The 25,789-nt window shown below is 41.7% G+C and overlaps 2 protein-coding genes across 2 annotated transcripts in view; both read right to left on the bottom strand.

Annotated features, from left to right (window-relative positions):
* LOC148981390 (uncharacterized) overlaps positions 1-25,789 on the bottom strand; it is a 208,363-nt gene that overhangs the window by 137,035 nt on the left and 45,539 nt on the right. The window lies entirely within an intron of this gene.
* On the bottom strand, positions 239-23,945 carry nyap2b (neuronal tyrosine-phosphorylated phosphoinositide-3-kinase adaptor 2b). The gene is made up of 7 exons (XM_039649525.2): positions 23,398-23,945; positions 21,880-22,085; positions 16,390-16,691; positions 11,902-12,987; positions 3,059-3,922; positions 2,509-2,606; positions 239-2,420 (listed from the first exon to the last, which is right to left on the bottom strand). The coding sequence occupies exons 2-7, from the start codon at positions 22,056-22,058 to the stop codon at positions 2,190-2,192; spliced, it is 2,760 nt and encodes a 919-aa protein (XP_039505459.2). The 5' UTR covers positions 22,059-22,085; positions 23,398-23,945; the 3' UTR covers positions 239-2,189.

The raw sequence follows: 25,789 nt of genomic DNA, 5'->3' as shown, positions 1-25,789 counted from the left end.
TGAATTAATCAAAACTAACTTTAGCTGGACAATAACTTTATCCAAATGCTGTTGTAAAGCCTAAACAATCTGTTACTGTAATTTCTATTACAACTGTAAGGCTGCTTTGAAACAATCATACTGGTAAAAGCGCTTTATAAATTAAGGTGACTTGACTTGACTTTGAAAACCATATTACTGTAATTGGCATAATTTTGTTTAAGATTTGCTAATGCAAGAAAGAGACTAGGCACATCACAGAAGTATGAAGTTTATATTTATTGTTTCATCTTGAAAAGTCTCTTGTGACAATCAGCATACTTTTTTCAAACGTTTCTGTACAGATAAGAGAACACTCAGTGCAATAAGACAAAGGACATAGGCTTTCTACCCGTCACAGTGCACATTTTACATAAAAAAAGAGGATTGTACATAGTTACATTTCCAAACGGCACCCTCTGGCCACAAGAGAGTGAATTTCAAACAATCATCTTTATTGTTGATCTGCATTCAGCAAAGCTTGGCACACATACAAACAAACAGGCTACACTATCTCAGAACCTCCATGTTTTTTGAGACTGCAGGCCAAGTGCTACCTCGGTTATTTGCTCCCCTTAACCTCGAATCTTGGATCAGCTTTGTCAAACACTTTGACTACTATAAGGAAGATAAAATGGACCATCTGTCTCATACTGGGTCTCAAACACAATTTCAGCTGTTTGATAGTTTTATTTCTCCCCCAAATCCAAAACGCCTGTAAACTAGCAACTGGTCTCACCCAATGTGACCCAGTTACAGTGAGTACCGGTCTCCAAGGCAACACATTTTGTACAGGCATCAGTTTCTAACATGGAGGTCAAAGGGGGGAATGAGAGAAGGGGATTGAGAGGGCATTTTACTTCAAGATCCAAGTACTTTGGCAATGCAATGTTGCATTTGTTAGTTGCATTGTTTGTGCAAATGAATGACCACTTTAACTGATCTGAGAGGTTGAGGTAGAGGGAGAACTGTGTGTATCCAGGTAAAAGAATTGCAGCTCTCTTGTGTACAGCCTCTTTGTTTATGCAGCCATAATTCCTGTTGCCAGACCATTTGGCCATGTGTATTACATACAATAGCTGAGAGCTATCAGTGATTGCAGGTTTGTGTTGCTAATACAAATATTGTGCCAGTCTGAAATTTCCAATCAATCTACTCCATTAACATATGATAAATAATGGCATAGTCATTCTATACAAGACCATTGCGCAATCATTTTACAATTATCCATGTACACAATTCTTCAATAATGCTGAAATGCAAAAAATACAACTTTGATATTCCAGATTGTCATTAATTTCTGGGTGACCCTCCTTTGGAGGATTCTCACTGGCACCCGCCAGCTATTGCCACAGACCCAAAGAGGAGAGGGTCACCCTTTGTTTTTACAGCTCTTCACACACCATTTACACACAAAGCAGTTACAACAACCCTTAAAAGAGACATTTTCTGTTTAACACAGAAAATAACTGTTACCCTTTTTCTATGTGCAATGACCTGACCTTTAATCAGAGTAAACCATACTCTCTGAAACCTACCACTATAGAAACTAAAGGCAGAACAGAGTTTTAAAACTATGAAATCCTTCTCAAAGGACTTTGAAAAATGCACGATCTGTTTGTTTCTTAATATTAGACATTCAAATAAATAAACAAAATAAATAACAATAATGTGTGGAAAGGCAGCAAGAAGTAAACTAGCCCTAATCCAATCTCCATAACATCCAGTGTTAAAATAGAGTTCATTCGGTGTGGTTAAAATACCACAGGAAGGTCCTTTCCGGGGGTCATGAAATAGAAAGCTATTGATGAAAAGGTACTGACTTTTCCTCAATGTATTGCGATGTTAAAAAATAAATTAATGAATTCAAATGGAAATAAATTAAAGGTAGTAAAACAACAATTGCATTGGACTAACTATACATAATCTTTGCAAAGATATTCAATTTCATTTAGAAAATATCTATTGATGCTAGGTCATTAAGGAATTACATGGAGTATAAAAATATTAGATATTAACAATGATAAGAAAACCTCATAAACTACAACCTCTGAAATATTGCTATATAAACCCTACCCACCCATTGTCAGGTGGGAGCACACTCCGATTGGCTTCAACCCTGCCTGAAAATAAAGAGCAGAGCATGACCCTAAAGTGCTCACAAGACCAAGTCAAATGGCCGTGTCCCAGAAGACAGTGGTCTGAGTTGGGTAGGGAGGTGGGCTGTACTTCTTCGTCCCGTTTGATTTCTTCCAACTGGGCATGGTAGGCAGGCTCTCTTTTTTGCATGGGCTACGGTCAGGAAGCCGTTGACGAGACCGGATCTCCCGGCAGAGGCGTTGTTTCCTCTCAATCATCTCCAGCATGGTGCTGTCACCATACAACCATGGCATAGGGGGCATCTGTTGGACACAAGGAGAAGACAGGCTGTCAGGTCTGATATTTTACAGCTGCACAAATGCAAGTGCAGTGATAAAGACAGTAGGCTACCTGTTGGACATCTGAAGGCTGTTTCTGAGGTGTGCCTATTGGAGATTGTGCTACTGCTGTGGAAGAAGACCATCCTGCTTTTGAAACTGTCTTCAGGTCTGCAAGGAAAGATGAACAGATGAACCACAGGTTTAGAGCTGTCATTCCAACCACACAACTTTGCAATGCTTTTTGCGAATGTTCATTAAAATTATGTTAACATGAAACATGGACTTGTTAACCTATGCTGATAATGACGAAACTTGTGACCATAGTTGGCTAACGATGCTTTTGGGAAACGCACCTCAGGCTGATTTATGCTGGTTATTTCTAGCACATTTATAGTGAAGCTGATCAACCAGTTAATAAACCTTTTTAATCTGCTGAAAAAAACTTCTTAAACTATCCAAAGCTGGTTTCCCAGTCTGATGGAGTTGATCTGTTGGCTAATTTTAGAGAGGTTTCAGCACTCGTTTAGCTAGTGTTAGCTAGGCTGAGATAACAGCTGGATACAGAATTTGGCCCATCAGCAACATCAACTGACCAGCTGTCAAACAAATGCTATTCTTACCAGAGTTTGAGTTCCCCGACATTATATTCGGACTCATGGAGGATCGCCCGGTTCGATTGGATGACACCATGGCTGAAGATCCAGACCTTGTGTCCTTGTCCTGTGCTTTGGGTGGTTCTGTGTTATAGTTGCTTCTATCTTTCGCCTCATACCAGGGTAAATTCTCAGTTGTGTGTACTCCCCTATCTTTGCATTCCCGCCTGCTCGTGACATCAATGCCATTGCTGATCCTTTCCTTGCTCCCCCGCCTGCTCTCTAAGCTCTTCTCCTTGTCCTGACCAGATTCTGTGCCATGCTTGCCGCCATCTTTACTATTCCGTCGACTTTCCATGCCTGTTCTGCCCTGTTCCTTATTTTCATGTCTGTGAGGAAGGTCTATCCCATAGCAAACTTTCTCCCGACTGTCACGTCTGGTGTCATGACCATTTCGTAGCAGTTCTTTACTGTCTTGTCTGGACAAGAGTTCTGGAACAATACAACCTCTGTCTTTACTGTCCCGTCTGGTGATGGGTTCTGCACTGCTGCGGTGATCGGTCCTGTCTTTGCTGTCCCGTTGAGGCTGTACCTCAGCGCTACTGCCTCGATCTTTGCTCTCTTGTCGGTGAGGCTGCTCTGGGCCGTTAAATGCAGTGTCCTTGCTGTCCCTTCTGGGTAATGGTTCAGCGTTGCTGTAGCTGCAGTCCTTGCCATCATGTCGAGATAAGGCTTCGAAGCCATTTTGCTCTTTGTCTTTGCTGTTCCGTCGATGCGAGGACTTGCCGCTGCTGCTGCGGTCTTTATCTCGCTTGGATTCTTTGCTGTGATGGCTCCTCTCCTTGTGCTCCCGTTTGGACTCAGAACTGTGTCCCTTTCCTTTGGTTTCACCTAGAAGAGATAAAACATTACAGATACTACATGAGTGACTACATTTCATGCAACTTTTTACACTGACACATTAAAAAAAACACACACATTTGATAACTCTTTATTTCAATAGTCCAGTTTAGACATTCCACTAACTATATGTATCTTTGCAACTACATGTCTGTTAACTCTCATTCGAGACTGTCTGCTTAATATCTGCTAACACACCATTGTTATGGTCTCCCAACAGACATTAACGACAACAGTAACTTTGCAAGTACATGTCAACTTTCTACTAAACCTAACCTTAAAGGTCCATAATGCAATATCGACAGCTAGTGGTTGAAATCTTTACTGCAGTCCGAATTAAAAACAATGTTATAGAGAGTTGTTTCCCTCGCCCCCTCCTCCTCAGACTCAACGCTCTTGCGGGTTGCCAGATTGATGACAAGCAACTGCAATCTCTGATCCAGTTTAAGCGGCCGCTTAAATGCGCTGGTTAAATGAAAGATTGGATGGGTTCACTCCTCCAGAAATTACGCCGTAACTTTACAGCTGACATATAGTTGCAAAGTTACTTCTAGTTAGAAGAATGACTAAAGTGGACCATCAAAATAAAGTGTAAACATTTTCTGTTGCAATATTGCAATTTGGTCACTAGGTGTCCCTGTGAATTCATAAAGTACTTTGTTGGTCTGTGTTCCTCTTTGGACTGTGTGTGGCGTCGTGTCAGTGCATTTGTGACGGATGTGGCACACACATTAAATATACAGATGTGCTGCATAATACTACCCTAATCTTCGGAAGTGTATTGATGTTTCTTTGAAAAGATGTAAATACAATTTTTTAATACAATTAAAAATTAAATTTTTTTTTAATTACATTAACAAATTAACTTAAATTGGTCTGTTATAACACTATATTGAACTTGGATAAGATTTTGTGCGTGTGTGTGGGTCTGTGTGTGTGCGCGCTAACCATTAGTGAGATGAGTCTGAGACACATAATTTCCTCAACCTCATGTTGTTCTAAACAAGCATTAATTTTTTTTCTTTTAATTTTCCTTCTTTAAAAAGAAGATATTTTCAAAACTGTCTCAATTCACTTTCATCGTATCTACAAAATAAAAAAAATAAAAATAAATCTACTTTTGTGTTCTGTAGACAAAATGACTAGAAGACAAGGAAATGACAGAATAATTATTTTTTTTGGTGACCTATACCTTTTTCTACTATAACTATAAACTATAAGATTTTTTTTTTTTATGGATACACACACACCTTTCTATTCTACCTTTCTCTGCCCTCTGTGTTCTGCCAGGTAGTATTGTTTAAATGTGTGGTAGGCCTGTTCTTTGCTTACAACACCATTGATGAGTGGGTTCATAAATAGGTCACGCACTGTTTTCCACAGTGAAGAACAGATGATACTCTTGCATCAACACAGCCATAAACTGTGCCAACGCAGTCTTTGCATGAGACAAAATACAGGTGTGGCACAGGTGCAAGACCCAAATAGGCCATATGGAAATGTGCTAAATCAACCATCCCGACAACAATAGATACACATTTCATGAGTAGCAGGTAAAAACCTAAAGCCATATGGCAACCAGGGGCCAGTTGCATAAACTATAGTCTTACAAGTTAGTCATCCAATTTATTTTACTGTAAGACTGTTCATAAATGTTTTAAGTCAGTTACATATATATATATATATATATATGTTGATTAGTCTAATTTGATAATGAAATGTTAGGGCTGATAACCCCTAACTAACTGCTAGGTAACACTTTAGAATACCGTTCCTTGATTAATGAATAACTACACCGGAACAAATTAGTAACGCACTCTTAACATTCAAGTAACTACAATTGCAACAAGAAACTCTGATTAAGGATTTAGTAAGTAATAGTGCTCAGTCGAATGTGGTAGTTCAGCTAATCAGTATTTCTGTCAGGACCGCTATCGTCAAATACGATTGACAATTAGCATGAAATTCGCTTCGTAGTATAGGCTATATCCCTACGTGTAAGTACGTAAGTGTATTGTGTATCCCTAAGTACGTAAGTGTATTGTACAGTATTCTTGTCTTCCTTTTTTTTTTTGGGGGGGGGTGGATTTCATTAAACATATCTTAATTTGTGTCCAGAAGATGAACAAAGGTCTTATGGGTTTGGAACGACATGAGGATGAGTAAATGATGACATATTTTTCATTTTGGGGTGAACTATCCCTTTAAGTTAAAGGCTTCATTTTTTTTACTTAAGCACAGTACGTGCCTGTGCAGGTATAACCCTGCTCACTGGCTTTGCACATTCATTCCACTGAGTGCTGAGAGCTTCACACATTCACTGCAATGGGGGTGCCGTGACCTGCATTGGGATTGGTCTTTAAATCCTATGAGGGAGACTCTGCAGGGAGACACTCCTCCCCCCCACCTCCCCCCCCAACCCGTCAGTCCTCTTTTAGATGAGCAGTAATGTGCCTCTGCATTTGAAGTGCAGTGGACCATTTCTGCAATGGGATGAAGTGATATCAAGGCATTTTTGACAATCTGACCTTTTTTAAGAGGTGTTGCCAAAGGTGAGATTCAATGACTAACAAATGACAGTTCACATCTTGTAACTTAGATTAAGTAATGATAGTCAACATGTATGGAAAGATTGCGATTACAGTTTTTTCAATATTCTGCTCTGAAGCTACAATCAGTGCATTGATGATGCAAAACCATGCAAAATAAAGCAATAAGCTACAAAAGACTGTGTTAAATTGATTTTACCATGGATAGGAGGTGTTCTTTTTATAATTGTCTGTTTTAAATAGTCTGTTTATAATTGTTGGTTTTTTTTAGCCTTCTACACTTATGAAAATGTAAGTAAGCCATATAAAACTGTCTGCAATATGATCCCACATAATTAGATAATTCCCTTCTAATGGAAATTCCCTTTCGTAGTCACTCCGAGTTACGTCAGGAGTGACGGAGAATGGGGTTTTCGCATAGAAAGCCAATCCTCTTCGAGTATTTAACAACGAGCCAATGGCATGAAAATGCCTTGGGGCTGTGGAATTTGCATAGCGTCTCCGCCCCACCTCCGTGGGTATAAAAGGAGGAAGTGAACGCAACCGCAGTATGTTTTCGGTTCGGAGCCAAGAGAACTTCTTCACTCCACAAGCCACACAATCTGAGTTTACTATGGTGACTCACCTCTTCGAGACGAGCTGGTGTTGGTGTGACGGCGGTACCCAGCGAGTTTCACACTGCCTGCGATCTGAGCAGTGGTCTGCCAGTGTGTGTGTCTCTCCCTGGTCGCTTCAACATCCGCGGAGTTTTCTCCTCTCACTGAAAGAGTGTGCACGCGGCACGTCTTTTTAAAGACGCATCTTTTTGAAGACGATCTGCCCGTGTATTCCTGAGGGCGGTATTCTGATAGAGTCAGCTGATGGGCGCGAGCGCTGTTTGACGTGTTTGGGCTTTGATCGCACTCAGACAGCGCTCGTGGGTGTGTCACGTTCTCTCAGTGGGAACGTGATCATCGCAATGTATAACGGTTGAGACTCAATGAGCTCAGTAGAGTGAGAGTCACCTCATCCACAACCCGAACCATTTTATCCACGTGAGATAATGCTTTGGCTGGTGGCCAGGGTGACCAAAAAGACGTTAGGTCTGGAACTAAACCGACGAAACTCATTCGGTCCCCCAGCTGATGAAATCATGTTTATCGCCGCATCACAAGGTGAGCTGGAGTCTTTGGAGATGGCTCGTCTGTGCTGCTGTCCTTGGATGTGCTAGCATAGCGAGCTTGATTTAGGGCTCACAGCTATGCTTCCCGGGCTGCCACGAGTATCGGGTTTGTGTGGAAAATTCTGCCATATCCCGAGCACTTAAGGCTGATGATTGGTTTTGGGGGGTGGCGAACCCAAATCCTTTCTACCCGGATGTGCATGAAGAGGTCGTGAGATTGTGGAAGTCTCCTTTGACTTTTCACGATCACTCAACAGCCTCTTCCGCCTTCTCTGCCCTCCTAGAGGCCGCAGTCTAGGGTGCACTGGGGTTCCCCCCTGTGGAGTCTTCTGTGGCAACACTTAGGTGTCCCCACAGTGCCTCCACCTGGTGTGGCAGCCCTAGGCACCCCTCCAATGCCTGTAGGTTCTTGTCTACTCCAGTGGCGGGGATCTATAGAGCTGCGGGGCAGGCTGCCACCTCACTGTATGTTATTGTCATTCTCATGGGTGTTCAGTGACATGCACGAGGGTAGGGCTGATTCAGAGCTCATCCTTGAGCTGCATGCCGTCGCCGACCTCGCTCTACGAGCGACGAAGGTGACCGCATGCTCCCTGAGTCAAGTGATGTCCACGCGTGTGTTCAGACACTTTTGGCTTAACCTGGTTGATGTGCGTGAGGTTGAGTGAACCAGTTCTTCAACTTTCCCATATCCCAGGCTGGCCTCTTCGGCGGCGCGATCGAGAACGCTGCCCAACAGTTCTCGGCCGCCCAGAAGCGGACTGTGGCTTACCTGACTCTGCGGTTTCTGCTGTTACTAGCCGCCGGCTAAGATGCGTCAGTCCGCTTGCAGCCGAATGCGCCCTCCTGCAACTTCCGCCCCCTCCCGTCCGGCCCCAGCAGCTCCGGGCCGTGCCGTGAGGTGGTCGTAGGGAGGCGCCCCTGCCCGTACCAGCCCCGCAGCCCCGCTGCGATGCTCTCGTTACGGGCAGCTCGGGTATGGTTTGCAGTTCTTCAGGGAGTGGTCAGGCCCACTCCTTCCCCCGGTGGAGGGCTGGGGGAGCCATCACTTCCGCTAGAGCGTCATCCACGGCACACCTCTACGCATCGAAGTGGAACCTCTTCGTCAACTGGTGCTCTTCCCGTGAGAAGACCCCCGGAGATGTTCGATCGGTGTCGTGCTTTCCTTCCTGCAAGAGGGGTTGGAGCATAGGCTGTCCCCCTTCACCCTTAAGGTTTACGTCTTGGCCATTGGGTGACTGGGTGAGTGCGTCTCATGATGCAGTGAAAGGTAAGTCTATGGGAAAGCATGTCCTGGTCATCAGGTTCCTGAGGGGAGCAAGGAGGATAAATCCGCCTCACCCTCCACTCGTGCCCTCTGGGACCTGTCAGTAGATCTAAGTGCTCTGCAGAGGCTCCCCTGGAGCCTTTGCAATCGGTAGAGTTTTTAGTCCTGTCCTATGTAGACAGCACTCCTGGTTGCATTGGCCTCCATCAAGAGGGTAAGGGACCTGCACGCATTCACCGTTGACGAAGCGTGCCTGGAGTTTGGGCCGGGTTACTCTCATGTGTTCTTGAGACCCCGGCCTTGACATGTGCCCAAGGTTCCTACCTCTCCCTTCTGGGACCAGGTGTTGAACCTGCAAGCACTGCCCTTGGAGGAGGCAGACCCAGCCTTGGCACTGCTCTGTCCGGTACGTGCGCTCCGCGCCTACGTTGACAGAACGCGGTGTTTCAGGACCTCAGACCAGCTCTTTGTCTGTTATGGGGGGAGCCAGAAGCAAAGCAACGGCTGTCTCACAGGATAGTGGACGCCATTGCTTTGGCTTACCAACAGCAAGGTCGACCGTGCCCCCTTGGTGTGACGGGGGCACGGTCGACCTTGGGCGCCCTTGGCTTGGGCGTAGGGCCGAGTGGAGTGTGGCTTCCTCTTGGGCTTTAGCGCATGGCGCCTCGCTGACAGACATTGGCAGAGCTGCAGGCTGGGCGACACCAAACACCTTCGCAAGATTCTATAATCTGCAAATAGAGCCGGTGTCCTCTCGCGTACTGGACCCGCTTAGGTGTCTTCGCTGGCTCGCCATTCCACTCCTCGGACTGGATAAGTGCGATATTTCCTCTGTAGTCTTCCGTTGAAGCCTTGAGTCCTCCAGCACTTACGATGCGGGCACCACTGCTTTTGCTCTGGATGCCGGCTAGGTGCCTCCATGTGCACGGTTCCCTATGGTAACTGTCTCATGTGTATTATCCACTGTAAACCTCTCTGAGCATGTGTCTTCCCTTGGCAAGCCATCTGCCACTCCTGGAGTTAAGTTTCTAGCCACCCTAAGCAGGTTGGTGCTCCAGTGATCTCCATATGTAGTCTCTAACACGGCCATATGTGTATTCCTAAGTCCTCCCTACGGTAGGCATTTGGTAGCATGTCTCTCCCGGGATATGTTTCCCAGTGTACCTTTGTATTCCTGTGTCAAAGTAGGTATCTCCTGTGTAAATTAAGTAAGAAGGAGTCCAGGATTTCGCAGGGCACTGGAAGACAGCTATGAAGATGGCGTGATGGCATAGACCCCCATTCTCCGTCACTCCTGACGTAACTCGGAGTGACTACGAAAGGGAACGTCTCGGTTACGGATGTAACCCTCGTTCCCTGAGTAGGGAACGGAGACGTTATGTTTACAAACTTTTGCTGATAATTTGCTCACCTCCATGTCATCCAAGATATTCATGTCATTCTTTCTTCAGTCGAAAAGAAATTAAGGTTTTTGATGAAAACATTCCAGGATTTTTCTCCATATAAAGCTCTTCAATGGGAACCAAACGGTTCAAGGTCCAAAAGACAGTTTCAGTGCAAACTGCAAACTGTTCAAAGGGCTTTAAATGATTCCAGACAATGAATAAGGGTCTTATCAAGTGAAACAATCGCTCATTAAAAAAAAAAACCAAAGTTTAAGTTTTAGAAGCTCAAATGGTCGCCTTGCTCTGTTCTGTGATGCACGTTCGTGACTCGCCTATTCGAACTCGTTCATCAAAATTAACAAATCTTTTCCTGAGTCAACTCGTTCATTTCGCTCATTGAATGAACCAAATGACACGAAAAAAGATTCGTTCATTTTGACAAACAAGTTCGAACAGGAGAGTCACAAACGATGACATGTCTTGGATGACATGGGGTGAGTAAATTATCAGCAAAAGTTTTTTTTTTTTAAAGTGAACTCCTTTAAGTCTTTAAGTGAACTACTCCTTTAAAATAGTGCATATTCTTAATTTTTCTTAGGTGTGTGTGTGTGTGTGGGGGGGGGGGGGGGGGTTAAGAGCAGTTGTTAAGAACTGTTTACATATTAAAAGAAACATGCTACTGGTTTAATGGATCAAGAGCAGGTCTGGGGAATGAATTCTGACCTTAGCCTCTTAATCTCTCTGGATTAAATTTTATGATCTATGTCAGTCATCTGATTAAACTTTTGTGCAGAGAGAAGCATGCCAAAACACAAGGGCGGAATGGATGTCATTTTTTTGTATAATTATTATTATAGCAAGGTGTTAGGTCCAGCACAGGGTGTCTTAGAAACTTCAGAAATATATAGTGAATATAATAGGATGTAATGGACAACTTTCATAAAATAATAGTAAAATAATAAAATAGGCCTACAAATCACTCAATTCCCACACTAGTTCTCTCAGTCCCAGCAAAATAAAAGTCTTCACATTACAAAGCACTAACACTTTAATTTGAAAGTCCACTTTACACATTCTACTAACAATAAGTAATTTTGGAACTAGCCTACATGTCAACTGCAAGTCATTAGAGTATTAGTAGACTGTCTGCTTAATATCAGCCTAACACTTTCTACTAACTATGAGTAAATGTAACTTAATCTACTAACATTAACCATAACCACTACTAACCTACTAGTCGAATATTACTCTAATGAGAGTTAGTAGTTGCAAAGTTAAGTAGAATGTCTGCAGTGAAGTATCGTAATAAAGTATAACCGATAAAATTACTGCAAAAATACAAAACTTAAAATCTGTTGTTGGTATATTTTTGCTAATTTTAGTCAGATTTAGTCAGTTAAGTCAGTTGAATTAAGTCAGTTATTATTTCATTTTACTAAATGTGTTTTGCATGAATGTTGAACACTAAATGTTTTTGCATGATGTGTCTTTTATGTAACTAAATACACTTGAGCGAACGTTTGAAGGTTTTGACACCTGAAGGTGAGTTACAATTACTAAATTAGAGATTAGATATTTTAATCTGAGAAATATACAATTGCACTCACTTTCTCCCGGCTCCTTGCTCTTTCTGCCACTGGTATTCTTTTTCAGCATGTTCCTGCCAGTGGTGAAGAGGTTGGTGAGCTCATCCAGTGGGCTAGTAGGCGTCCGCGAGCGTGCTACTGAGACGTTCTGCATAGATCCGTGATGCCGCCCCCCTGAGCTTGAATCCTGTGGCGGGGATGCCTTTCCGTGAGGTGTGGCCGAGGCGCTGCGAGGAAGGCCTGCTGTGGGAAATGGCCCGTCAAAAGGCGGTGAGCGCATGAGGCTGAGGGGCGTCAGGCAGCGGCCCATACTGACAGGTGAGGGGCAGGCTGAGTGGCTGCGCTGATAACCGTGTGAAGAGGAGGAACTTTTATAGAGGGCACAGGGCAACGGCGGCGCCGACGATCGCCCAGATACTGTTAATGTAGGAGTGGCTGTTAGCTCCCTCTCGGCACGTCTTAGATGTGATGTAGAGGCAGAGCCGGAAGGTTCCAGAGAAGTTGGTGACTTGCCATAAGAGCCATTCTCTAACATAGGAAGCTTTGTTACATCAAGAGGGGTGAGTGGGGACTCGTCTGAGTTGGGCGAGCACTGAGCAGGGGCAGGAGGGAAAACCAGTAAAGGCGGCCTGTGGGCCAACAAGTTGGGGAATGGGGCGGGGATGTCACAAAGGAGGGGCGTGCCTCGAGGGGTGGTACAACGGCTCAGGGGGGCATGGATGTCAAGCTCAGGTGGGCAGGGTGTGGTACACTGCGATCGACAGCTCAAAAGATCCCAACGGGAGTCAAACTCGTCAAGGGTGGGGTACTTCATCTCTTCATAGACAGCCTCACCCGGCTCGTCTTCGTCAGCACGAGGGGGTGGTTCTTGGCCCACGTTCCCAGACATCTCAATGTAGATGGGTTCATCAAAGTCTGAGTCCTGTGGGCCCTGCGGCTGAGGAGGAGAAGGGACTTGGCTATCCCTTGAGAAGATAGAGGGAGAACTTTTTGAGCCATGATTGCGGATGTAAGACTCATCAAAAGAAGTGCTCAGTTGTGTGTTGGGATTCCTTTTAGGTTTTGGTGGGGGAACTTTCCTGCAGTCCTCACTGCAGCCTTGTGTTCCTGAGTAAGCAGAAAAAAAAATATAAAGAAAGATATGGGTTACCATAGTAGATTACCAAGATAGAGAGTTTGAGTCATCTGCACATAGGATGATTTAATAACTTTCAATTATTCAGATGCCAGATGGTCCGGCAGTCCAACTCAGTCACCAACTTTATCACCAATTCCATACACGCACACAGTAATATATTTTATATGACATACAATAAAAAAGCTGGGGTTTTTTAAATACACACATCGGCAAACACAATCTGGCCACTCCCTCAAAAGTGACACACACGAGCATAGATAAAAATCTTGTAAACAAACCCTACTGTTCCAACTCCCATCTGAGAATAAAAATGATAAAATGCCATGATTTCCAGTACTGAGAAAAGATCATATTTCATCATATCTAAAGAACATTTTCTCATAAACATTTTGTGGGTGTGTAAAAAGAGAAAATAGTACAATTGCACCAGATTAAAGTCATTTTTCATGTTCTCTCTGGGAGTCAGTGAATCCCTTTGCGCATGCCTGGAGAAAAAAAAAAGACTATATGTGTGTTAATTCAGTGAAAGTGAAGACTGGTGGATCTTGAGATCCGTTTCATCGCCTCTGATTGTGCTCTTCCCCCTGCTCTCTGCCTCTTTCCTCCCTAAGAGTGGATGTGTTTACCCTCGCCCCCTCTCCTCCAGGGGAACTAAATCTAGGTCAATCGCTACTCCTGAATGAATTCTGCACTGGTCCCTCCCCCCACACCCCCCCACCTCCCGCTTCAACAAGCAACTGTCCTCTGAATGAGGGACATCCCCCACTCTATGGTGTGCATTGGCCAAAGCGCTGTTGAGCTGGCTGCCTGCCTATTCCTCATTGGCTGTTGCCGCGCTCTAACTTCCTGTCACCTCGCTGACGATTGGTGGAGGCTAATGTCTGATGTCTGGATTGGTTGAGCAGCTGGGGGTCTCTGTTTCTGTGGGCTGGTTGCCGTGGCATTGAGGAAGATCTGCGTGCACACTGTGATCCCTTCAAATTCTGACGAAAAGCAACTCTCACAGCATACGTCAGTACTGCAGAAACATAAATCGACTTAATATTTTTGCAGCCTGCAGCTTTGGCTCTTTGACGTATGTTTGACGTAACTCACTGGAGTTTTGGAAAATTAAACCAAAGAGTCTGAACTGCTTTTGTATCTGTGAGGGTAACATAATTAACATTAGAATCCTATTTTGCAAATACTGCATGCCATGCATCTATGGAAAGGGTTGCATCTCTTGTTCATTTCTACAACTTAAAATTAACACAAAAACACACTATGCTTGTTTACTACTTAAAAACAAAAAGAGAGCGATCACTACATGGACATAAATTGATGGGCTTGTTGAGATCTGCATGAGGATATCCCATGGGGCAGTGTTGACATAACATGACAAGAGTGGGTGTTGTTGAGAACAGTCAAGAACTCAGTTGAATTAACCCCTAAATTCATAGCTCATTCAAAAAACTGCTCTCATATTCACAATCACTTCGCTATATGTTAATCATGAAAGGGTGGAATGGGTATACCCAGTTGGACACAGCTGCTTTTATGAAATGGCAGCAAAAGCACTGCTCAATAAAGAATTAGATGTACAGCTGAACAGAATAAACCAAATACTTAAGGTAATTATGTTTGCTGTTAAACAGTTTGGGCCCTATCATTCACCCAACACAACGCAGCGTTAGGCGCGACGCTAGTGTGTTTTGCTAGTTTTGATCCCAACGCAGTTATCATTTTCACGTCTTTCACCACATTTTTTAAATAGCAAATGCATGTTTGCCTTTTTGTGCGCCCATGGACGTGCTGGCCTGAAATTGTGGTGTGTTCAAACGCATTGTTGGTGCGTTGCTATATTGAGGCAACTGAAATAGACTGTGCCATTGTCCAACTGAAACCTGGTCTAAAGTCAAGGACGCAATTTATTTATTTATTTTTTTGTTATTTAAAGAGTGTGTGAGTAATATGCGCCTATAGGCTATAGACCATTTTGCAAGATGTAAACAACACTTGTCCAGAATCACTTCCTGTTTCAGTTTGTAAATGGTTTCTTCATTTCAAATGTAAAGAAAACATCTTAAAGTTGTGTGTTTAACTTTTTGATTCAGTTATAAATGTTGGTTGTATTTTATTCCAATGTTTTATGTAGTGTTAAAAAACTGAAACAGGAAGTGCTTCTGGACCAGAGTTGTTTACATCTCACAAAATGGTCTATAATCAGGTCCACAATGCGCATACACTTTGTCCTGTTGATGATCTGCTTGCTCGCTTTAACCTCGCGCATGACCAGATCCGTTTCCTCGCTAGAGAAGCATTCATTTTTTTTCCCTTGCAAATTCCGCCATGTAATCCGCCATGGTGTGAGCGCAACTGGCTTTTTAAGGGAATGGGAGATGAGACTCTGATTGGTTTATTGCACATTATGCAGAAAACACACCTATTACTCATTAAGAGAAAGAGACAACCCATAGGCCATTTTTCCTGTCTTTAAACCAGCAAGTGGATTTGGACTTGCCCTAAGTGCACTTGTGCCATGCACTTTAGACCAATGCACTTAGATCCTTAAAACAGGGCCCTTTTTGTTTACCAGGTAACATTGCAATTTGTTGTATGAATATATAAAGTGTTTATTTATATATTTACTTGTTTTTTTATTAAATATTTTGTTTTACTTTTTTAGACCTATTTGCCACCTTTATTGATAAAAGATTGGTGAGAGGACAGAAAATAGAAGGCTAAATGGTAATTTAGCAGGCACTTTACACCAAGAACCTTCTGTGACTGAAAGGAAGTGCTGGGAGACAATTTTAGGGTCAGCTGGATACACCTTTACTCAATGTACAAAAATGTTGTCCTGCACCTGGAGTACTATGAAACATCACCTACTACAGTCTTGTTTGCACAGCTTAGTCCAGCTATGGCTTCACATTATTTGACTATTCAAAATTATGGTACTGTCCACATTGTTGACTCAATGTGTGTTTGCTTTTAGCCAAGATTCAATTGAACTAATTTTTCCAACGCGTTCTCATCCTAGGGCGTCATATAGTGACACTTTTGAAATTTTGTCTAAATCCAATGCACATGGCACCCTTTAGCATCAATATAACCCGCACAGAGCTTTGTTCGGTTATGGTAGGTTTAGTTCTGGGGTAGGTTTAAGGTTAGACCACTAGGAGGCGCCTTCTGACCCATATGTATCTGCGTCTCATGTTGACGCTAAAGGGTGCCATGTGCGTTGGATGTAGACGAAATGTCAAAAGCGTCAGTATATGACGCCAGTATATAGGGGCTGAATTTTTTTAACATCAGCTGGTGTATAAATACAGAATCAGTGGATCTCAACAGGAAATGTGAAGCTTGGATTAAACACCATAGCATCTTACCGTCACACCTCTCCGAATCATCGCCTTTACACCCGGTGGGACTGAAGTCCACAGCTTCAGAGGAGATGCTGAGTTTAGTGCTGGGGTCCCGCCGGGGCTTGGGTGGGGGCTGCTTACGGGATGTGGGGCTGCCCTCCTCTTCCACTCCTCCCACGGAGTGCAGGGACTGGGAGCGAACGGCGAAGCCCGGATTACAGGGGGGCTGGTGCTGGTGCTGGTGTGGGGACACGTGTTCCGCAGGGGCTGGCATGCTCATTGAGCCCATTCGCAGATGCTTACCCTCGACGACCACCTCTTCCCCCCTGAGAAGAGTCCACACGTATAGGAATAAAACAATTCATGGATGAATTCTGTGAAGAGCAGCATTGAATGATATATGGTAACACTTTATGATAAGGTTCATTAGTTAACATTAATAACAGGCTATATTGAGCAACACATTTACTAATGTTAACAAATACAACCTTTGATTTTAAAAATGTATTAGTAAATGTTGAATTTAATATTAGATTAATAAATGCTGTAGAAGTGCAGTTTATTATTAGTTCATGTTAACTAATGTTCAGTAATAAACCTTATTGTAAAGTGTCACCATTCAGTCAGTTTATTTACATTTTTACATTGAATGTAATAATAATAGAATATAATAATAAAAATGTAAAAACTCTGTTTTATAGTTGCTATACTGAAGTACGGAATTTTAAATTCAGTTTGTACATTAACAAATGTATGTAATCCACAAACCAGAAAACGTTGTTTCTACAATATTTTGGATTATTTAATTATTTTGAGCATCATTGATACAGGCTCATGAACTTTACAGTCAACTGCACTATAGTTTTCTAAGAATTTGTCAGCCTCTTACAGTAATGTGTCTTATCTAAAACCACGTATAGTGCTGCTAGTAAATCGTGCTGATGTGTGTCTGTCCACGTAATTAGCAACGCACTGATGAGATCTGTGATGAAGTTACTCATCTGAATGAATGGCTTATTTAGAGCTATTGATTTTTGTTAAGCACCCCTTCCGACTTGTAATGAGACGGTAAAAGGCCCTCGACATAGGAATTAATTTTTAAAGTAGATATTTTGATTGCACTTTCATGGAGCTTGACCAATTGGAAAAATAAAAAATAAAAAACTAACTTTGTGACGGAATATAAGCCTAAATAGCATGAAGATAATTTTCCAGGATTTGATGCAATAACGACAATGTTACAAATATAAGACATCATGCTCTATGGACTGCATTGGAAAATATCTTTGATCTTCCTTGGTATCTATTCTAAATTTTAAACTCATGCTTTCTATTTACTCCCTACTATATCTCAGTTTCTATTGCACTGGGTTTGTAGCCCTGAACTCCTTTGGTTCTTCTGATGTCCTAAATCAAAAGTCTCTGTTAAGTTCTCTCTCTCGCTCTCTCTCTCGCTCTCTCTATTCCCTAAATATTTCTGTCCCACAAATGAGAATGACTTTACTAGTCATTAGTTTGATTTCAAGGCCGTACATCTATTACCTGAGCATAAACATGTGTTTGTGTAACTTGGAAACTTCCGCACATACAGCTGCTGAACAGCAGGAGTCTCGAGAGAAGGGTTCATTGGTCAGGGGCTTAACTTTGCCTAGCAACAGGGTACCTACGGAAACCAAACACAAAGTCTGCTACTGTTGCTCTGTGCAACCAGTCCCCTCACACACACACACACACACACACACACACACACACACACACACACACACACACACGACAGATCAGGTATTAAGCTCTCATTAGGAAGAGGAACAGTGATGTTGGAGCAGCTGTTTGCACTGCATGTGATTGCTCCTCGGCAAAGACAAGTTTCCTACTGTTAAAAATAGCTGATGCCATACTTCTCCTTAGCAAAGTGTTCAGTACAGCTTTAAACAATCTTTTTCTCAGATTCTGGTAGAATTGGTATTATGCTGCAGTTTGTTTTTGTTATTGCATTGAAACTTAAATTGACTTGACTTATAAAAACTTATTCTAAATGTGTTTTTAATTTTCTATCTTGTCCCATTTTGACTCTTATCTCTGACACCATCTGAAGGTAGATTTCCCCAAACAGTGTAAAAATTGGGGCTCTGTTGTGCTTTTCAAAACTTTGCACTGCAACACAACCGGTTGCATGAGTCTTGGGTGGGGCTATAACCAATGGAGACAAAACTAGAAAAACTATTTTGAAAATATCAAGTCAAGTCAGCTTTATTTATATATAGCACTTTAAACAATACAGATTGTTTCCAACAGCTTAACTGTGATAACAGGAAAATTATGCATTCCAGCTGTTGTTCAGATAAAGTCAGTTCAGTGTTGATTAAGTTCCATTGTAAAGATCATTAATTATTAAAATGTATAGTTCATTTAATCTATAAAGGAGTTCTGGAAAAAAAAAAAGATGTCATCGTCCAGCTCAGTTCAGTTCTCATACAACAGCGTAGTGTGAGTGCATGTGTGGCACTGTATTATTTATTGCATTGCCCTTGCCCAGTATAAGGGTAATGTCTTTAAAGTCAGAGCACTATACTGTTGCTGCATACTTTCCAGCATACTTTCCAGCCTTTTCAAATCTTTGAAAAAAGAAAAGCAATTCCATTTATTAAAATGCTAAACATTGAATAATACATTACATTCAATTGTTTTTCAATCCTACATTGTATAATTTAAACAACATTATTCCCATTTATTTCTGTCCATGCTTTTCAGTGTTTACAGCATAGTTGTTGTATGCAAATTAGCACGTGAGACAAAGTTTCAGTGTGCTCCCAGAGACAGTGGAAGCACCAACAGAAAGGCAGAGAATGAATGAAGACCCACCCCACTCAGAGCAATGAAGCAATCTGATTGGTCAGCAGCTTCTCCAGCTGTCACTAGGCAGAACGCATTTCCAGCAAGCACGCTCTTCACACTTAATCTCTTTCTAACAGATTTTTCTCTCTCCCTCGTTTCCTTCCTCTCTCTTCCCATCAGTTCCTGTAAAAATGGGTCGTCTCATTGACCCACTTCCATGCCTCATGAAAAATCCAGCTATTCTTTTTTTCTAGCCCTCATCCTCCATGCCACTGAGTATGAATATTTTATATCAGCAACAGCTGATAAGCAGACCAGGAGTAGACCAATATCAGGAGGTAAAGACTCTTCTATACCCTTTACAGCCCAAGGGTGTGACTTGTGGTCAAATTTTGGTAAAAGTTCTTTGGTTTCGAGCAGCCGCAACAGTGAAGTGTCTTATATAAATCAGGGCCTCACTGAAGACTCGATTTAATTAAATACTGCATCTGGTGGCCAATCAATCAAATTTAGGAGATTTTTGACTGGGACCAGACATCAACAGACAGAGTTAGCAAAATGAAGGTTTGTCGAAATATGTTGAGATGACCTAAAAAGTAAATAATCATAATCTCGTGTGGGACACCTCAAATCTGTTGGGTACATTTCTTGCTCAGTATTTGATCATTACTATATTCTAGATGAGTTGTCTCATTTGCTGATCCAAACGGCCCTGTCATACACCCGGTGTAATGCAGCGCCAGGCATGATCAAGTGTTTTTTGCTATTTTCAGCCCGAATCAGTTATCACTTTCACATCCTGCACCACGTTGTTAAAATTGCAAATGCATTTGCACCCATTTGTGCGCCCATGGGCGGCTGGTCTAAAAACGAGGTGTCTTCAGGCGCATTGCTATTTTGAGGCAACTGAAATAGACATTGACCAACTGAAACCTGGTCTAAAATCTAAAGTCAATGGCGCGGTATTTAATTGTTTTTTGTTATTTAAAGTGTTAGTAATGTGCACCTATAGGCGGGTACACAACACGTGTACACTTTGTCCTGTATGTTCTGCTTGCACGCTAACTTTGCACACGAGCATATCCATTTCCATGCTAGAGAAGCATTCAGTTTTAACGCCATTTAAACACCGAATTCGCCATGGTGCGAGCGCAACTGGCTCTTGGGGAAATTTGAGATGAGAATGTGATTTGTTTGTTGCATGTTATGCCAAAAACACACCCATTACTCATTACTGTAAGAGAATAGGGACAACCCTTTTAGACCATGAGCTGGGCGTGCAGGCTATTTTTCCCATCGTTAAACTAGCAAAAGTTGATTCAGACCCGACCTAAGTGCACTTGCGCCATGCGCTTTAGACCATGCGCTTAGATCCTTAAAATAGGGCCCAAAGTGTTTGGATGACAACTATAAATTCATCACAAATTGTTTCATCATTATACTGCTTTTGATTATTTTTCTGGTTTGTAATGAATAAAAAAATCCAAACTCAAGCCTAAATCATTAAAAGATGAGCCCAGCTGAAGACAAAAATGTCTGCTGTGCATGTTTTACCATGCAAATTATTCTTTGCCGTAACCTGTGTATTACGATTAGCTGGCATTTCCCATAAGCACAAACTAATGTCATGTCAGAGCTGAAATTAATGCTTTTTAGTTGAAGCCTGATCCAAATGCATGAAAGAGGTCTCTGACAGCATTCAGCTTTTATTGCACTTAGAAGACAGTGCCAAATGTGATCGATGCAATCTATGCCAACAGGTCTAGGGCAGCACTCAACAGTAAATTGCCCACTGACACAATTACAGCATGCGTTGATGTTATCAAGGCCATGGATTTGAAGTGTCAAAATGCATCTGACGCCTTTGGTCATTTTTGTATGACTGAAATGACATTAAGATGAAAACCTAGACTTTATTTAATGACTAGAGTGAAACTGATACAACTGTAGTGAGTGGACCAGTAATGTAGAGCAACATTATCCATTTTGTATGTGCGTGTCTTGCACATATATGCAAGTATGTCATCCCCAAATATGTCAAAATTAGAAAATGAATCAACCTCCACATTGAAGAGGACATGGTCTTTTTCTGCCATAAGGAGCATAAAGGGTCTGTTTCCTTGTGTGGCTGTCATTACACACATGTGTGAGTGAATGAATGCTCATGTGTCAACTGCAATTTTACATTTTTTCTCAGTCATTTTTTATTTTATTTTTCTTGAATCATCATTAACATTTGCAAACCAGTTTCTATATTTCTCAAAACTACACAAGTACCTGCAAAAGCCTATCACTTGCTCAAAAGCATTTACGTCATTAGAATAAGTGCTTGCATGATTGTTCACAAACAAGATATCAAAATACTTAGCCATGTTGTTAATATAACATATTCTTTATATTTACTGTATACTGTAAAATGAAAGAGAACTGTATAATATATTATGATCAACATGATAATTGATCATTTTGGAAACAGCAGACAATTGTATAAAATCCATTGCATCAACACGCTGAAGCATTACTTTGAAAGAATGAAAATTTCTTTTATGAAATGGACAAGTGACCAGAGGATGCTGTGATCTGAGAAATGTACCAAAGCAACTGAGTAAGTGAGGGTATTTGAAACGAGCAATCTTTTAAGATTTCGCATGCATTACTGACATATCTCGAACCACTTACCTTTTAATGGCTTCTTCCTGCTTTCGCTTCTTTTCGTTTTTCTCCTGAAAGTTAATCTTGTTTTTCTCATTCCACACGTGGTCGATGCTCTGTGTGACCAATCTGTTATATGCCTTTAGTCCACAGTCTTCAACATACTGCAAAAACATTAGTGAATCCTCCTCTTGAGAGCTTATCATTGCTTACAGGCATTCCAGAAGGGCTTTCTGCAATTAAAACAGTGACATTAAAGTTACAATTGTGAGCATTTGAATTATTGGTTTGTAATTATTATTTTTTGTATAATCATAATGCTTTAGATGGATGGATGGATGGATGGATGGATGGATGGATGGATGGATGGATAGATTTCTATCCTATTAAAGTCATGATAATGCACTTATATGATATGCTTAGAAATGTATGAATACGGCATTCATACTATTTTAATGAGCTATTGTGTGAATAAACAAGGATTCTGGGTCAATGAGATTCTCCCTTCATCAGCAAAGCAGAGAGCCTCGCTCCAAGCCTCAGCAGCACTTCTTCTACATCTACATCTACAAAGAAATTGTTTATTAGTAAGCTGTAGTATTGTATACAGCTGGTTATCATTAAAACAGGCCAGTACATTTCTCAGTCCAAAATATGAAGCATTCAGTAGCAGGACACTGGTTAGTGGGCCATTTGTGCTGCATTTAATGAGTCACAATGTGTTTTTTGAGCTGGAGTAACACTTAAGTAAGCGTATATGTGTGTGTCTTTGGGGGGGGGGGGGTGTTGCACGTAAAATCATACTGATGCAGTGATGCAGAGTGTGTGGGTGTGGAGTCTTTTGCAGTGTAGATCTGCAGAAGTCTAGGAGAAGGAGGAGACAGCGTTCAGTATTATGTAGGTCAGTATTTTCAGAGTGATCCATGAATCTAGGCATGCTTGTTTACATGTGAGGAGCAGTGTGTGTTTGGAGGGGGGAAGGGGGGTTGAAGCAGCCAGATGGGTAATGCATACCAGCCCAGAGACCAACCACCATTGTCCAGCAACATGGTATCTTTGGTCTTCGACCTTAGAGCAACTTGTGTTGACCATAGACTATTTCATTTTCGCTGATGCATTTAATGTCACAAGACCTTGCTGAGTTAGTAAGTATAGCATGTTTGAGTTTGCAAACTGCAAACAATATTTTCTTCTTCAACACAATTCAGGTTGAAGCATACTGTTTATGGCTGATCAGAAACCCTGTCATTTGGACCTGGGTTGGATTTGGTCTTCCAACATCTCATCTTATCCTCCCTCATTCGTTCACTTGACAATATGAGGAGAGATGACTCTATTCTTTAAAGGTGAGCATAAAAGATGTATTTAGGTAATAGTTAGAGAGATGGATACAACATCTTCAATGTAAAATGTTTAGGCCAGTCTGTAGACCTACAGTATAATGTCCCATTAAGAGATGGTCAGCAAGTTAGATCTAAAATCATAAGGTTGTATGTAAGGATGAATGTAAAGTTCTAAGAGCTCAGGTGAGAGTTAAGTACTTACAGAGGAACTAGGTCCCTTTTGGCTGCAGTGTCAACCAGTTCAGGTAGATCCATTAGACTCCCAAAAGGACCTGGGACAAAACCTGACTGATATCCTGAGATTAAAACTCCTGTCCAACGAGAAAGATTCAAGCCATTGCAAAGTCACACTCCAGTCCGCAAAGCAGAATTCCCAGGCATAAAATCAGGAGGCAGTGCAGCTCCTTGTAGCTGAGGAACCTTCAGCCCGCTGGGAATGTGCAGTGCGTAACTCCAGTCTGAAAGATGCTCTCCTCTTCATCTGTGCATGCTACACCTGCAAGAGCGCAACCACATCAAAAGGAAAAGCATCCTTCCTAACTCCCATCCACTTGCACTTTTAAAAAGTCCAACAACAACTCAAAACAAAAAGAAAATCTCCTGGAGTCTTCCAAGATGAACCATGTGGACTTCTTAAGTGAAACCTTGTTTTTGTTTTTGAAGCACGCAGCTCTCACGGCAGCGCTGGTTCTCGGATGTGGGGCTCGTCTCTGAGTGGATGCCACCGCAGATTAACTCGAGCTTCACAACACAAAGAACACGCCTCCACCCCCCACCCCCCCCAACCCCCCTCCTCGCATGCACTCGCTCACACGACTCCTCGTTCTCAGCACCACGGACAGCTCCTGTGCCGCTCTGCTGTAGTAAACGGGGCAGGAGAGCATGTGTCAGTCATGGCACAGTGGGCGGGACGGGCATACAGGGTGTGACCTCATTAGACTGAGCACCACTCCCAGTGTCCTCAACCAGTAAACAACACAGTGGAAAGCCCTATATTAAAAGTCAAACTTCAAATTATGGTTATAGTTCATTTGTTGTTATTATTATCATCATTATTCTAAAAGCACAAATAATGAACTGTTTTTTCTTTCTTTCTAGGAAATAAACAAAATAGCTTTCTTTGAATCTTTAAGTCAAAAACTAGCCTATAGGCAAAAATAAAAAATCAGAGCATCATAGAGAAACAGAAGAGAGTTGTTGTGTGTGAGATTTGTTTACATGATTGATGCGGTGAGCATGGGCTTGTTCAAATGGATTATTACTGTCGACACAAAGGGATGAAGGGCAGCGATCTGTTGTTTTGCTCAAGCCCCCCCCCCCTTCCCCCTCCCTCACTTTCCCCCTCCCTCCCACTGTTTATGTGTCTGCGACTGATCTAGCATCCAAAAAAAAATAAAATAAATAAAATGGGGGAACTATGTCAGAGGCACAAGTGTGCAAAGACATCTTCTGTCACAGAAAATGACAGAGCTTTCTGGCTCTTTTGCTGAGGAACAGGGACAATAATTAGGTAAACATCTCATTAGTTGCTTTGCTTTGCAAACACAAGACGATAGTTCATCCAAGTAAAGCTGCTAACAAAAGCCAGCCTGACCTCTTGAAATAAGCTTTGTGTTCAGGTCACAGTTTAGTCTCTTAAATGCAGAATCAATAACTGTGTAAATAATTCAGAGCGTGAAGACAGTGATGATTTTTCTACCAGTTAAAGATTGATAGTTGTTGTTAACCAGATTTGCAGTTGGGTTTGGTTTTTTTTTGCGTAATAATAGGGTAATCAAGTGGTGGGCTGGTTTTATTACTCTGGAAAGGAAGAGGTGAGGATCAGCAGGTCAATGAATGAGAACATTTTAAAGATGACAGACTTTCATTAAAATTACACAGTAACTTTTTTTTTCAACATCAATGCCTCGTTGACTAAAGTGGGCCACCAGTCTGTTTTCACGATTGTAAATGAATAACTCTTTCATACACACACACACGCACACACAGAGAGAGAGACAATGATGTTTTAAAGGGACATTTCATCTAAAAATAAACATTCTGTCATCATTTACTCACCCTCCCCCAGTGTAAAAAGGATATTTTTTGGTATTTAAAATGTATTCCCTTTTACATTGCAAACACACTAACAAAAAGAGTACTATCTTTAAGTATTTTAGCATCATGCTTTTACATATTTTCACATTAAAAATTTGAACACACTTTAAAATAATTGTACTTTAGTATATTTTCTTAAAAATATATTTTAGAAAATACTTGAAGGGAAAATTAAAAGTGTATTTATTTGCACTTTATTAAAAATATATTTTAGGTATATTTTAACTGTGTGCATTTCGATGCATTGAAAGGATACTTTCAAAATACGTTATACAATAGCATATTGTACAACGTATAGCTAAGTAATATTTGTTTATTAATAATATTTGTTTATTTAACCCTAACCCATACCCGAAACAGCTCCAAAACTAATAAAACACATCTGAACAAGCTAACCAAGGTCTTCAATATATTATTAAAGCTACAGGCATGAAGTGGATCTAAGGGCCAGAGTTGCCTAGCCATGCTCTAAAACATCTACAGGAATGAGTTAAATC

Source organism: Pimephales promelas, chromosome 5 (assembly GCF_988280905.1).
Source record: "Pimephales promelas chromosome 5, fPimPro1.hap1.1, whole genome shotgun sequence".
Taxonomy (NCBI): Eukaryota; Metazoa; Chordata; class Actinopteri; order Cypriniformes; family Leuciscidae; genus Pimephales; species Pimephales promelas.
This window is presented reverse-complemented; position numbering and strand designations above follow the sequence as displayed.

Excerpts from the sequence above, each read along its gene's own strand:
- nyap2b (XM_039649525.2), bottom strand. The coding sequence starts at position 22,058 with ATGATAAGCTCTCAAGAGGAGGATTCACTAATGTTTTTGCAGTATGTT. Across the intron at positions 3,923-11,901 it reads GAGCAAGGAGCCGGGAGAAA|GTGAAACCAAAGGAAAGGGA; the intron begins GTGAGTGCAATT and ends TATCTCTTCTAG. Across the intron at positions 2,607-3,058 it reads GTCGGGGAACTCAAACTCTG|ACCTGAAGACAGTTTCAAAA; the intron begins GTAAGAATAGCA and ends CTTTCCTTGCAG.